Raw genomic sequence first — 16141 nt, forward strand, 5'->3', positions numbered from 1 at the left:
TTTCGCATCCCAGGTTCTCCTCAATGGCTTAGATGGACTATTGCATGTCTCTTCCCCTGGCCTTTTGCCTATAACATCTGTGTGTGTATAGTCTCACCCTGAATCTCTACTGAGCCACTCCAGAAATAAATAAGTTTATTTCAGTCAATTTTAGTTGTTTTCTGATGTTTCCATGAGTTATATGGGAATCTTAGAATCCACCATCTTGTTGAAATTACTCTGTGAAAAATTTCAATATCTTTATAATATTACATTTATGTCAATGATAACAATTTACCTATTTTTCAATTTCTATTTGTTTTATGAAAAAGCAAATAGAAGCAATCAGGGCACTGCAAGTTGTGACTACTCCAAGATGTGAATCATGGATCATGCAAATTACAATCATGTTTTAACCTGACCTCCAAAGGGAGAATAAAGTAAAAATTATCCCATGCGAGGATTATTCACCAGTTTATGTGTCATTAGTTACCAGTTTTTCTTTATGAATAATGTTTAGCAATATTATAAAGTATATCTAATAGTTATCATGTTTTGGCTTGTTACTTTTTGGTAGCAACTCATAAAACTGGCTGGAAAAGACAAATAAGGCACTGTTTGCATGTTACAAATTATATCCAAAGTCCAAAAGCTGTTAATAAGAAATCTTCCAATAAAACCACATCATATTTTCTTTTTTATTTACACCCACATCAGGATTACAACTTTATCAGGACTGCACCTTGATCAGGAAGGGATGTTTCTCTTACAAGGCTAATAAGAAAGGAACAATAAATTTGCTGATGAAAAAAGTCATGCATTTAAAAATTTTAACTTTAGGCCGGGCGTGGGGCCTCATGCTGTAATCCCAGCACTTTGGGAGGTCAGGAGATCGAGACCATCCTGGCTAACATGGTGAGACCCTGTCTTTACTAAAAATACAAAAAAATTAGCCAGGCGTGGTGGCGGGCGCCTGTAGTCCCAGCTACTCGGGAGGCTGAGGCAGGAGAATGGCATGAACCTGGGAGGCGGAGCTTGCAGTGAGCCAAGATTGCACCACTGCACTCCAGCCTGGGCAACAGAGCAAGACTCTGTCTCAAAAAAAAAAATTAACTTTAATTTTTAATTGAGGGCAGTATTTTAAAGAAATGCTCATTAGTCATTCCTTTAAATTGTGTGTGTGAGAGAGAGAAAAATGAAAATTAGTCATTTCAAATGCTGCAAGATGCAGAAGGAACATCATCATGACACAAACAAAAAAGAGCTGTGCCGCTAGAGGTTTCTGTATTCTTATGTAAAGTCACAATTTGTTCTACAAATCTCTTTGAGTAGTTTATGTCTCATATATAGAGATCTGGAATAGCAAAAACACTTCAGAGAGAAATTAATGAGTGTATCATGACCACATAATAATTTACTTATGAATTTTCTTAGGTAAGAAATGGTTGAACTGGATTCAATTTTTATCACAGCTTGTGTAAGACGGCCTCTGTCCCTCCTCTCACATGCCATTGGTTAACCAGCAGACAGTGTGCTCAGGGGCGTTGCCAGCTCATTGCTCTTATAGCCTGTGAGGGAGGAAGAAACATTTGCTAACCAGGCTAGTGACAGAAATGGATTCGAAATATCAGTGTGTGAAGCTGAATGATGGTCACTTCATGCCTGTCCTGGGATTTGGCACCTATGCGCCTGCAGAGGTAACAATAATATTTTTAGTGTTGAGAGTTCAAAGGAGCTAGAGTAAGTGGAAGCTGACCAGGTTGTCAGGCTTGTGTTCCTATGTTACTCTGCATGACTCCCCTTTAAACGTCAGTCTTTGTTCTGCAATGCCGTCTTGTCACAGGGTCATCTACTGCTTATTTGGGGCACTGTTTTGTCTTCTGTTTATGTTTATTTCACAGCTTGTCAGAGTCTATAAAACTCAGCAGAAAGAACACGGCTTGCCTGCTCCCTCTCTTGAAGATTGATTGCAATGGGAGTGGTTTCTCTGTTTCTTTGTATAGTCGAACAGATATTTACTTCTTCCAAGAAGACACAATTCAGGGGAATTTTTATGGCAAAAGTTAGTGGAGACGGGGTGCATGTAATCTGTTGGGAGAGTATCACTGTTCTGATGGGCGGCCTTGAGCACCACACTGTAATACTAGACCCGGCCTAAAGATAATTTCTCATGTACTTTTCTCACCTCTTGGAAAATTACCTGAAATAATAAAATATCCTCATTTTAAGAAAAAAAAATACTAGAACCTAACAAGGAAAATTTAAATTCTTTGTCTTTGTTAATATGGGTCAAATTTGTATCAAAATATTGTAACAGAAAAATTTCTTGTTTCTCTGACAAGAAAATTAATGGAATAGATTTTCTTTTCTAGACTTAGCTATTTCTACACTGGAAGAAAACTTGTATCTCAAGACTGTCTTGGGAATACAATGTGTGTAAATAAGCACTAGTTACATAAAATTTGAGTTTCACATTTCTGATCTATACAATATAAGGATTTACAAAGGGACATTTTGAAGACCATTGACAGGAGTGGTTTACTTTGTAATATAAATTGGCATGGAGAGGAAGTAAAGATGAGGATACCACTGAAGCTCCAGCTTTGGTAAGCCTTTGAGTACTCATACAGCAAAGAAATGATCAAGGATGGTATGAGGAGAGGGCTGTGAGACCCAGTATCTAGTTCCTTGTAATTCTATGGGAAAAAGAAAGCCTCTGAAATACTTTCCAGATAGGAAAACAGTTTGCTTTGTTTCTGTTTTTGTCATTTAAAAGATATACTTTCAAATCTGTATCCAAATTTGTTACGTAAGTCAATAATTGTAAATTTCACTGCAATCATATGTTTCCTAAAAGAGTTGCCTTGAACTTATGGAACTGAACCCCATTTTGCTAATCACTTACTCCTTGCAGTCTATTTCTTATACAAATCAATATCCTTAGAGTATACATTTTTACACCTACTATTTAGTTCTGTCATGCCAACAGAATGGCTAATGGCTGTGTAGAAAAGACTTGACATAATAGACTGCTATCCATAGACAGGCCTGTTTCCCATATAAACCTGCTGGTATCTGATAAGGTGGATTTCTCACTATTTCCTAACTGATAAGAATGGTGGCTGTAAGTAACTGCTTGTGCAAACTGCGGAGTTTCTGTGCACCTGCTTTCCTTTTGGAGACTTTTGGAAGTTTTGTGCCTGCGAAGCAGAGTGAGTCAATGTAACCAGTCCCAGACAAAATCTTAGTAATGGAGTATGTAGAGAGCATCTCTTGTAGACAACAGTTCACATACATTGACAAAATATGATTCCGGGTAAAGTCAGTGCATTCTGTGCAACATGGTGGGAGAGGAATCACTGGAGCTTACACTGTATTCCTTCATAATTCCTTCCATGTGGCTATTTCCTCATGTTAATTTCTTTTTTTGTTTGTTTGGTTTTTGTTTTGTTTTTCTGAGACGGAGTCTCGCTTTGTCGTCCAGGCTGGAGTGCAGTGGTGCGACCTCAGCTCACTGCAAGCTCCGCCTCCTGGGTTCACGTTATTCTCCTGCCCCAGCCTCCCCAGTAGCTGGGACTACAAGCGCCTGCCACCATGCCCGGCTAATTTTTTCTATTTTTAGTAGAGATGGGGTTGTTAACCAGGATGGCCTTGATCTCCTGATCTCATGATCCGCCCAGCTCGGCCTCCCAAAGTGCTGGGATTACAGGTGTGAGCCGCCACGCCTGGCCATTCCTTGTGTTAATTTTACCATACTAAAAATAATTAAGATTATATCTATAACTATAGGTTGCATCCTGTTAATTTTTCCAAAAAATGACTGAACCTGAAATTGTTTTGGGGACACTTCCAAACTAGTGGTCAAGCAGTGATTTTTCTGGGACTGCAGAAGTTCCTGCTGTGCCCAACCTTTATTACTAACTGGGAAAGACCCAGGGAGACTGGGATGGGCTCATGATTCTACACACAGAACTCATCCAAGAAAGGAGGAAAAGCTGATTTTTGTGAACGTCGCTACTTGTGCCTGAACTAACTCTCAGGCACATTAGTCAGAAAATACTACCTTTGGTTACTCCCCCAGGTTCCTAAAAGTAAAGCTTTAGAGGCCACCAAATTGGCAATTGAAGCTGGCTTCCGCCATATTGATTCTGCTCATTTATACAATAATGAGGAGCAGGTTGGACTGGCCATCCGAAGCAAGATTGCAGATGGCAGTGTGAAGAGAGAAGACATATTCTACACTTCAAAGGTACTGTGCCTATGAGGAGCTTGTGTGCACATGTATTTATTGTGATTGTGTGGAGGTGGCAGTTCTATGACTGGATCCATACTAGAGGGTGAATTGTGCTTATTTATTACGATTTATTCACACTTACTCATGTATTAAAACTAATATCAAAGGCAGGAAGTGAAGATGGCTTTCTCATCTTTGCAGTGTTCCAATTCATGCCTTCAAAGTGCCTTTACTTTTTGAGCTCAGCACAGATCAATATGGTTTAACATAGACTATAGAATCAGAAAAAATCCTAATCATATTATATTATTTCTTACCTCCTGGGTGAGTTTCTTACACTTGTTATGATTCTCAGTTTCCATTATTATGTTGATCATAGAGAGAGAAAGCAATATAAGCAAGCTCTGTGAGTATTAAAGAATAACGCCTACATTATCTCAAATTGTGTCCAGCCCAAGTTGACATATTAAAAACTCTGTTTGCTTCCTCAGTTTCTAAACCACAAAGATACTTAATCTTGCCCATTGGGCTAAATAGATGAAATAATTACACTACTAACATGAGTTGTAAAACTTACCAAAGATAATTCAGATAATGGGTATGCTTATGATTTGATAACAACTTTTACCTTTTGAGTAATTTCACTCTTTCATTCAATATATGTACTAACTATATATCCAACATATTATAAAGTTCATCAGGATATGGCAGAACAAAAGGCATCACAAGAAGAGAGAGAATAATTTTGCCTGTGGTCATTAGTTTTGAAGTAGTAGAAAATGTCTAAATATTAGGTGGAGCAAACTAGTAAAATTGGCTCAAGTTTTCATTACACAACTTCCTTTCTCTAACCTCTGCAGCTTTGGTGCAATTCCCATCGACCAGAGTTGGTCCGACCAGCCTTGGAAAGGTCACTGAAAAATCTTCAATTGGATTATGTTGACCTCTACCTTATTCATTTTCCAGTGTCTGTAAAGGTAGGCAGCTTGTGTGATCAAATTAATTTCACTTTTGTTCTCAGCATAAATATTATTTTTATGGATATTTGAACTAAGCATTTTCTTAGGAGGACATAGGGATTATAACATGGAAGAAGAACCCTAAATCTGACTCCTAATTCCTTTCTATGGGGTACATTTTGAATCCATACTTCCGTGATGGCATGTCTATAAGAAAAGAAAGTGCAGAACCCTCAAAGCCTCTGCCTCAAAAACTTGAGGAAATGACAATCATCTCCTTGAATCTCTGCCTCAAAAACTTGAGGAAATGACAATCATCTCCTTGAAGGCACAAGGTCTAAGTTATGACTCCTGATTTCACCTCTTGGGATGTTCACAGACACAGAGTTTCATGAAGCTGTGGTGTCCAGAAAACCTGCTGCACATAGGGTGCACAATGAGTTTCCATCTTCTTGCCTCTTTTCAAGGGGCGAGAACTCAGTCCGGGAGTGTCTTAAACTACAAACCTTCATGGGAAACCTTGTTGCTTCTGCTTCCTCTCTTTTCACACTGGAGTTTTTATTTTTGCTTAGCCATGAATTCTTGTGTCATTCATAACTTTTGTCTTAAGGTACTGAAAACTAGTCAGGCTAGTTAATGCAAAAGGGTATATTAGATATGATAATGGGAAATCAAAGCCAGGGCTACATTAAGAATTCGATAAAAACTCTAAAAATATATCCTTTCTCCACCCTTATCTCTGCTTTATTACAAAAGGCTTTTTAAATATTTGTTCCAACCTTTTTCGTTGGTGGCATTTATGGCTTTGGAGCACTTTCAGGCCCATGTTCATTAGCGTGAGCTCCTGTGCATCTCCTAATTTCCAAACTAGCCTGGAAAACACCTCCATTGACCATGATTGGTTCATGGTCCTGTGCATGGAACATCATATGTTCAGGGAGATAAAGAACTCTGACAGTGGCACCTGGGTAAAAAGTACAATCCATTATACCTGGATATCAAGGTCTTTTGCAGTTGAAGAGAGGTATTGCCACAGAGAAAATTATAGGAGCAGAAGAAAGTCAATGAAAGTCAATGATGACACTCCATTAGGAACCAGAAAGAGGTATTTATTTATACATATAATAGTTGTAAGAGATTAGAGGAAGCCTGTCACCTGAAGACATTCCTTATACCTTCATATGTAGTACACTTTGTACATACCACTCTCTGGAGCACTGCATCACCTACCTCATGGAGGATTAGTGTCCTTAAATGTACCTCAGAGCATGGCTATGTGTGGAGAAATTGACTTGTGACATCACTAAACTGACTGCTTCTACTTCAGCCAGGTGAGGAAGTGATCCCAAAAGATGAAAATGGAAAAATACTATTTGACACAGTGGATCTCTGTGCCACGTGGGAGGTGAGTGTTTGGAGGTGAGAGAACAGATAAGAAAGATGAGGTAGGATACATCTGTTTCCTATCTTCTTAGTACAAGTATGGAAAATGCACCATTGGATCAAAAACTTAGGAACTTTACAAAGGTAGTTTTTGTGAGCAGTGAGGAAAAAGAAATGACAGGCATACAAAAGAGAGAAGTGGAGGAGAAGAATTGGGGGTAAGGAGGACTGGGATTTATTTCCTTGCCTTTTCACTAATCTCTCCAGTTTCCCAAGGAGGAAACAGAAATACTTACTCTTGCAATCACTATCTTCTTCCCCAATTTTCTGTTTTATTTTTTCCCTTTTAAGAACCACGGCTAGCTAGTTTGATTGTCATATCTAGACAGTTGTTACTTTCACAGTTCTGTGTCACATTTATCTTGATTTTCCACACCTCACAATTCCTTTATCCCAGGCCATGGAGAAGTGTAAAGATGCAGGATTGGCCAAGTCCATCGGGGTGTCCAACTTCAACCGCAGGCAGCTGGAGATGATCCTCAACAAGCCAGGGCTCAAGTACAAGCCTGTCTGCAACCAGGTGAGCACCCTCAGCCTCGTCTCCTTTCTGTTCTTCATGCCCCTCTTTCTGTCCTATTGCCAAGTATCCACTCATTTAGTCCCACTTATCTTTGTAAAAGAGAAGATTCTAGAGAGCAAAGCCTCTGTCTCGAAGGGCATAGAGGGATCTTACTTGTACCCGGCTTAGAAAAGTCTTAGAAAAGGTGTTGTAACTTTGATGCTGAATTGTGTGTTATATTTATGGGAGGTCAATTCAATCAAGGAGGCCAAGGATTGTCAATTAGACTCAGGGAAAGGTGGACTTACCCCTAAGCTATGAAACATGACCAGAGAGTGGATGGGGGAAGGTGATTTGGAGGGAACTGTGCATAGATATGAAGCCATGAAGAGATGGAATGAACAGTACATAAGGAGAGAGTGAGAGCAAGAGAAGAGAAATACTAGGGATTCATATGGGCTTCGGATGTCTCAGTGCCTCTTGGTGTCTCTGCTTTCACACTTCTTGACCAAGGGCATAGATACACTAAAAATTATCTGCAGACAATGAAGGTCATCCATGGTAGAAAGAGAAAATAACCTGTTTATGGAGATATCTGTTCACAGTGGATGAAATCCACACTGAGGAAGGTTCAGCAGAACATGGAGCTGAGCTATGACTGCCCCCGCTCCTAGTCGGCTGCTCTTCTTTGGAGTCTGTCATGCAATCAGCTGCTTAAACACATCTATTCTCTATGTGTTCCTTTCGTAGCCTAGAGATAATTCCATCTTTTCCTTGAGTCTTGACTGGTGATTCCAGGCCTCCTTGATCAAATTGACTATCCCCAAATGTTACACACATTTCAGCATTAAAGTTACTACACCTTTCCCAGTAATTTACATTTTTTTGTTTTATTTTATGTTTTAAAACTTAGAGTCAATCAGTGAAGATCTACAGTGGAAATACATATGTATAAAATTAGTGAATTTGGTATAATGATACAGTGCTGTGATAATTTAATAAAAGCATTGAGAAATTAATATGGTTTTAATACTAGTAGTTCCCCAATTTTTTAATATGGCCATTTTCACACTTTCCAAAAATTTGATAAAAATAATACTGGAGACCCATGTTACCATTTATATTCAAAATTACTAACATTTTGCAATGTTATATGGAGTATATCTGCATAAATACATATAATGTTTCTAGAACCTCTTCAAGGTAAATTGTAAAGATGACAATTGACCCCTAGAGACCTCTCAAAGCATGTCACAGGAATGAAGCTATTCTCCCAGTTCCAGTGTCATTACTGTATCTAAGAACATCATTTATAGTGCCCTCATGTCATTTGGTATCCAGTCCATATTTGAATTTTTCCTTGCTTAATCAAAATATCTTTTGTAGCTCTTCTTTTTTTAACCAGAATTCAATTGTTTTTATATTGTTGTATTTTGATATCAGTTAACTTGTTTTTCCCAGTTGTTGAAGGTTTCTGTAAATTAGAAGTTAGATGAGAGTGTTTTATTACATTGACTTAAACCTTTGGGGCAAGAAAATATTTTTATCATGCTGTGTTTTTCAAATTGCACCACACTAGACTGCATACAATCACAGAATGCCCCACTAGTGGTGAAGGTAGTTTTAAAAACTTGGTTAAGCTCCAACAATGATAGACTGGATTAAGAAAATGTGGCACATATACACCATGGAATACTATGCAGCCATAAAAAATGATGAGTTCATGTCCTTTGTAGGGACATGGATGAAACTGGAAATCATCACTGTCAGTAAACTATCGCAAGAACAAAAAACCAAACACCGCATATTCTCACTCATAGGTGGGAATTGAACAATGAGATCACATGGATACAGGAAGGGGAATATCACACTCTGGGGACTGTTGTGGGGTGGGGGTAGGGGGGAGGGATAGCATTGGGAGATATACCTAATGCTAGATGACGAGTTAGTGGGTGCAGCGCACCAACATGGCACATATATACATATGTAACTAACCTGCACAATGTGCACATGTACCCTAGAACTTAAAGTATAATAAAAAAAAAAAACTTGGTTAAGCTAACAGTGGCCAGATCTGTTGTTTTTAACTCATGTTTTCTCTTTAACAATTACTAGTAATCTGCTGGGGGATAATTCTGAACAGAAGAAGTCATATTCCCATGACAAATTTTCACATATGATTGAGTATACATCAGTGATTTGAACTTTTTTGTACTGCATTTCTGTTTTCTAGTTTGTTATTTCCTTTGGTTTTTTACATAAAATTTTCAATTTAAACCACTTTTTTTAACTATTCTTACCTGAAATTTTACTAAGAGTAATTTCTCACCAAGAAAAATAATAAACTATTATTTCTGTAAGTCAGGGTAAAAGTTAACATCTTCCTTCAATTAGCAATGTACGGAAAATGTAATTACTATAATAACTACCATCAGAGTAGACAAATATTTTTGTTCTTTTTCTTATTCTCTCACTAATCACTATAGACTCATGGATTTTTGTCCTATGATTTTTAATTCATTTTACTTATTTTTTAATGCTCATATCTACTCAGTAGCTATATACATACATACATATATATATGTATATATGAAAGAAGAATTTGGTCAAAGACTCCTGAAGGTAGGTCTAAGAGACAAAAGCACTTGTTTCATAGGAAACCCACTGGTGACATTTGAGATGTCACGATACGAATCCATCATACAAAAAGGAAAAGTAATGAAAGACTATTAAAATTATCAGTATTTATATGTATATGTATGTTTTCTAGTTCATCCATTATATATGGATATATATGTATCTCATAGATGGCATATATGATATATAATATGTTAGATGAATTAGAAAACATACATATACATGTATGCATTTTGGTTATTAATTAGGAAACTAGTTCTTTTGTCTTTCAGACCTGCCCTCATGAGTCTTTGACCAAATTCTTGATTTCTGGCATGATTTGATGCCCAAGGCTCAAAGAATCTTACCTCATCCCAGCTCTGAAATTGGCCGTGTCTCCTTCTAGTGGTCAGAGTTATTGAGAAACCAGGATAGGGTTCATGGAGTTGCTTGTGCTCAGAAATAGCATTTCTATTTTCTTAGGAGAGAGGGGCATAAAATTTATTTTTATGGAAAAGATCATTTCTTGACAATAATATTCTCAGTGCAAATTTAATGCTCTACATTATTCAGCTTCTTTTACTTTGGTGATTTTAATATTAATGTAACTTTTGGATTATCTGATGCTTTTCCATCTTGCTCGTCTGCAGGTGGAATGTCATCCTTACTTCAACCAGAGAAAACTGCTGGATTTCTGCAAGTCAAAAGACATTGTTCTGGTTGCCTATAGTGCTCTGGGATCCCATCGAGAAGAACCATGGTAATAAGAGATACAGGAAGTGTACCTAAAACACCGGTTTGATAAAAAAAAAACTTAATCAGATCGTGCTGTTTCCTGGAGTTCACTCACAGCTGACTTGGGTGAGGGAAGAATTTGCATTTCTGACGAGATCCCAGGTGATGTTGAGGCTGCTGTTCAGGGGCCTCACTTGAGAAGCTCTGGTGCAGAGTGGATGCCTTAGTCTGTTTAGGGAGCCGCCTAACAAACTATCCCCAGCCTCAGGGCTTCAGCATTTCTGCCTTTCCTTCCAGGGTGGACCCGAACTCCCCGGTTCTCTTGGAGGACCCAGTCCTTTGTGCCTTGGCAAAAAAGCACAAGCGAACCCCAGCCCTGATTGCCCTGCGCTACCAGCTGCAGCGTGGGGTTGTGGTCCTGGCCAAGAGCTACAATGAGCAGCGGATCAGACAGAACATGCAGGTGAGGAGCGGGGCTGTGGGCCTCAGGTCTCCTGCACAGTGTCCTTCACACATGTGCTTCTTGTAAGGCTCTCAGGACAGCCTTGGGCCAGCTCCATTTCCCTGTGTTTCTTATGCATGAACTCTTTGTGTACGTCATAAGGATTTCTTCTACTCTAGCACAGGAGAGGCAACAGAGGTGGAGAGAAATAGGATGGGATCAAAACTAGAGATTTGGCTTAGCGTTAAGTCAGTGATATCCATATCCCTCTGCTGGGGACATGTCCTTTTCTTTATTTTCTATAATGAAGCATTGATTAGATGTTCTTTAGTCTCCAACTCATGGCGGATTTTTCTCCTTGTATGTTTATGTAGTATAAATCACCTATTTTTATTCTCTTAGAATTTTATCTTTGCGAAGTGCTTGTTTAACTTTGCCTTTTTTTTTTTTTTCAAGGTGGTCGTGTGTCTCTATTTTTATGTGTAGGAGACCATATTTATACCAATACCTTAGGATATAAGACAAACCCACTTAACATAGAGGCTTAATGCAAAAGCATTTATTGAGCTCAAGATTCCATGGTTAGAAAATTAGCCTGGGCTCAGCCTAAACTCAGTCCATTCCTTCTGTTCCTGGCCAGACTCTCATGTGTGTTCAGGCAGTGAGGCAGCTCTGCTTCAGGATGTCCCTGGGGCATCTGTGTGAGCGCCCCCCTCTCCCATGCAGTTCTTTATCCTCCAGCCATCCAGCCCAGGGTTCACCTCAGCACAGGGCACGACCCCAAGGCAGTGAGTGGACATGTGCAAAGCCTCTTCAGGTCTAGGCTCAGAGCTGCCAACCATTGCTTCTGGGAAATTCTATCACCTAATGCAAGTTACAGGACTGGTCAGACTCAAGGGGTGGGGAATCACACACCACTTCTTATTGGAAGGAGCTGGAAATTCATATAACCAAGCAAGTGGATACAGGGACATGTGATTGTTAGAGGGCATGTTCCTAATTAATCTATCATTTATACGATATGTGTGAAATAACATATTAATAGTTATATGTATGAATATGAATATATATAAATTGATATACTATTTCATATATTCTTAAGAATACATCCAAGTCTCTAAGGAATTAATATCCAGAATACATGCATATATATGTTTTCTAATTAGTTATATACAGATACATGAAATATACATCATATATGATATATATTATAAAAACTATGTCATATATATGACATATATCATGTATATGTATATGTGTCACTATTTGCTAAAATGTTAAGTAAAATCAGTGTAGAAATCCATAGGATACTCTGAAATAATGATACAGAGAATGAGAAAGAAAGTAAAAAATGACAATGAAACAATTGATGAATCTAGGTAATGGCATTTACTATATTATGTAAAAAATATTTTTAGACATTAGAAAACCCACAAAACTAAAAGGAAATATGAAATAACTGTGGAAATTATCAGTATTTATATATATGTGTATGTTCTCTAATTCATCTAGTATATATAGATATATATGATATATGACATGTGTTATATAATATATATGTTAGATTAACTAGAAACCATACATATATATGTATTTATTCTGGATATTAATTCTTTAGAGACTTGAATGTATTCTTGAAATAACATCTCCCAAATTTTACCTGTGTTGTCATATTCTCTGTGGTTATGTTTTCACAAACAAGTTTCTATCCTTCATGTACACTAATATTTCATGCCTCTTTCTTGTGGTTGGTGAGTGTTGTGTCTTATCCTATATTGGGACTATCACAATATTTTACTGTGTTAGCTTACAAAAGTGTTAATATTCTTTCCTTATAAATTTGGTTAATTCTAATGGGATTGACTTTTTAAATACTGTATGAAATAAGGATCCAAATATGCATATCTAATTTTTGAATTTTTAGCAAAATTTCCCACCAACATTTATTGAAAAGTTCATATTTGCTCACATAACTTGAATTTTTTTACCTGTAACATATATGGAATGTCCATGAGCAATTATCTGGCCTCTCTTCCATCTTCAGTTAACTTATTTACTTTTCCGTACTATGATGTTAAAAAGTAAGTTTCACTTCCAGTATGGTACAAATATTTTTCTAACTTCTTCATTTATTTAATAATATCTTAGCTATTCTTGACTAATGTGTTATTTAAAATTTTGAATCATCTTATTAACTTCCACAAGCAAATAAATGTTTAGTCTCTTGTTGACATTGTAATAAGCCTCCAGATCAATGTGGAGAACTAAATGTTTGACAATACTGAGATTTCCAATCCATGATCATAATATGAATTTCCCACTTATTAATAAACAGTCTTTTAATAAATATATAATTAATTTCATAACTTTCTCTGTTACTGATGATTTTAATAGTTTTTGATAACTTTTCATATTTGTTTTATGGATTTTCAAATATATAGAAATATTAAAAGAATAATGCAACAATTCCTCTTACCTAGATTCATCAAGTGTTACATTGCTGTCATTTTTTACTCTCTTTCTCTCATTTTCTGTATTACTCCTTCAGTTTCCCTGTGGATTTATACACTTATTTGATTTAATGTATTAGAAAGAGTGACATCTTTTTGATATTTAGAGTCTCCCAAATTTACATAGTGAGTACCCACACCTTTTGAATGTGAAATCGTTAGTATTTAGACAATTATTGGCTTGAGTGATGTTGAAAACTGATTTTTCCTATTATACCTGTTCATTGGAGAGATAGATATTCAATGTTATTCATCAAACCTACTAAATTATGCGAGACATTACAAAATTTGCCTCTAGGTTCTTGTGGGTCTTCTAGACCTATCATGTGGGCACAGAGTAAGCTTTGTTTCTTCTTCAGCTTCCTCTGAGATATTCTCTTCGTCTGCAGTGTTGTGCAGTTTCAAAATGTTTTATCTGGGAATGGATTTCTGCTTATTTTTGACTGGTTTTCATTGACCACTTGGGTGTTTAGAGAGGTCTTTCATAAATTTTCGAAACGTATCAATCTTTTAAGTATTGTCTCTGCACCTACTGTCTGATGAACTTGGTTGTTCCCAATTGGCAATGATGTAATCTAAAAATAATTAAAGTTTTCTATTACTTTGATAGGTGTTTGAATTCCAGTTGACTTCAGAGGACATGAAAGCCATAGATGGCCTAAACAGAAATGTGCGATATTTGACCCTTGACATGTAAGTAATTTTGGTGATGGATGTCCTAATTTATTTTCAGAGGAGGAATGTAGGATGGGTGTTGAGAGTGACCTCCACACCAGGGGCACGGAGGCCAATGTGAGACAGAGGTGAGACAGGAGCTTTCTGGAAGTCTCCTCCTGGATTCACTCCAGAGCTCTGTTCTCTGGCAGGGAGAGTGGCCCGGGGTCAGCATGGGTCAACCTGTGCCTCTGCTCTCGTGACTCCAAGGAACTTTCCAGAGCAGCCAAGATCATTGCTGAGTCTGCACCTTCCATGTAGGCCTGCCGTTTGTACTACTGTCTAGTGTACACACTGTGGATATTGCCCATGTGGTCGCATTAGATGTTTCCAAATCTGTGCTTATATCTTGTTCTTCCCAACCTGCTCAATGTCTTACCAGATCAAAGGCAGTTCCGTCAATCTTGTGGGCCAGGTTCAATTCCCACCTCCTTCACATGGAATTGCTTGCTGGATCCTGTCAATTTAGCATTTTTAATCATTTCAAACCTTTTTCCTCCTTTTCATTGCATGTTTGCCCATGAGCCAAACACTGCATTTGCCTCCAGAAAGTCTGTCTTAGTGGAGTGAATAGGAGCCCTTGGCCTTGGTGTTCTGCAATATGGAGATCTCAGTGCAGAGAATGAAGAAATGTTAAAATCAAATGAAGAGTGTAGATGCAAAAGCACCATTGTTGGAGATAATTTATAACCAATAACAGACGTTTACTATTCCTCTGTGTTCTAAGGTTCTAGGATTCATAGAATGTCATTCATATAATGAGGGAAAAAAGAAGTTATGTAACTGCTGGCAGTAGGGATTTCAACAAGTACTAGTCATGATGAGATAATGTGTGAAAAAAACAAGCACAATGGTACATCATAAGTACCCAAAATTTGTTGGATATTATTAGCAGTATTTTGTCCATTTAGAGGAAAATACAAAATGAAAACGGAGATGATAAAAAGAAAAGGAAAAGTGGCAAGCATTCGAAATGTTTACAACTGATTAATGTTTTTGGGGATCATGAAATCAATCACTAGTGTTATTTTGTAGAACTCAAATATGGTCTGGAGTAAACCACTTGCGAGCTTCCAAGTGTTTGCTCTTGGTGTAATCACAAAGGATAGGCTCAATTCCGTAATTAACAAGTTATAACTGTATGTGTGAGCAGTCATTTATCTGTGTCTTTACATTTTGTGTTATTTCTACCTATAAAATGGTTTATACATTGTAGTTCTTTGGATATTGGACCCTATATCAAAAACAACAATTTACATTTCTGAATCTAACCAACTGTGTTGCATATGATAGGCAGATAGTAATATGTAAAGTAATTAAGTATAATTGCTACCAGTATAATCATCACACTCAAAATTGTTTATTAGTGATGAGCATATGTCTTGCTTATTCCTCTTCAATGTAAGGCAGTATGAGTTCCATTTTTACTGAGAATTTGAAATAGAAAAGGTCAGAATATCTCTTTGCTCTGTTGACAGATGTAGAGAAATATGTTTGAACATTTCGCTTTGTGTGTTTTATGTGTTAAGTTCCAGGCAGGGGAATAGAATTAAATGATTCTTTATTTTGAAAATACAGATATGATAAAGTCACATTTATTAAACAAAGAAACAGATTCTAGAGCAGTCAGAAAAGGAACTTCTTAACATCTACACTAGCGGCAGCTTCCTAGAAATCACTGCACTACCTGCCAGTAATGGAGTCATTGCCATTCAGAGTGTGCATTTTTTTTTCTCTTTCCAGTTTTGCTGGCCCCCCTAATTATCCATTTTCTGATGAATATTAACATGGAGGGCATTGCATGAGGTCTACCAGAAGGCCCTGCGTGTGGATGGTGACACAGAGGATGGCTCTATGCTGGTGACTGGACACATCGCCTCTGGTTAAATCTCTCCTGCTTGGTGACTTCAGCAAGCTACAGCAAAGCCCATTGGCCAGAAAGGAAAGACAATAATTTTGTTTTTTCATTTTGAAAAAATTAAATGCTCTCTCCTAAAGATTCTTCACCTA

At 37.4% G+C, this 16141-nt stretch overlaps 1 protein-coding gene across 1 annotated transcript; it reads left to right on the forward strand.

Moving 5' to 3' along the window:
• Positions 1-1516: 1516 nt before the first annotated feature.
• LOC115936027 (aldo-keto reductase family 1 member C1) lies at positions 1517-16141 on the forward strand. The gene is made up of 9 exons (XM_031015453.3): positions 1517-1676; positions 4061-4228; positions 5074-5190; positions 6500-6577; positions 7013-7135; positions 10381-10490; positions 10763-10928; positions 14028-14110; positions 15875-16141. Exons 1-9 carry the CDS (start codon positions 1593-1595, stop codon positions 15915-15917), a joined length of 972 nt encoding a protein of 323 aa, XP_030871313.1. The 5' UTR covers positions 1517-1592; the 3' UTR covers positions 15918-16141.

Source organism: Gorilla gorilla, chromosome 8 (genome assembly GCF_029281585.2).
Source record: "Gorilla gorilla gorilla isolate KB3781 chromosome 8, NHGRI_mGorGor1-v2.1_pri, whole genome shotgun sequence".
NCBI classification, from domain to species: Eukaryota; Metazoa; Chordata; class Mammalia; order Primates; family Hominidae; genus Gorilla; species Gorilla gorilla.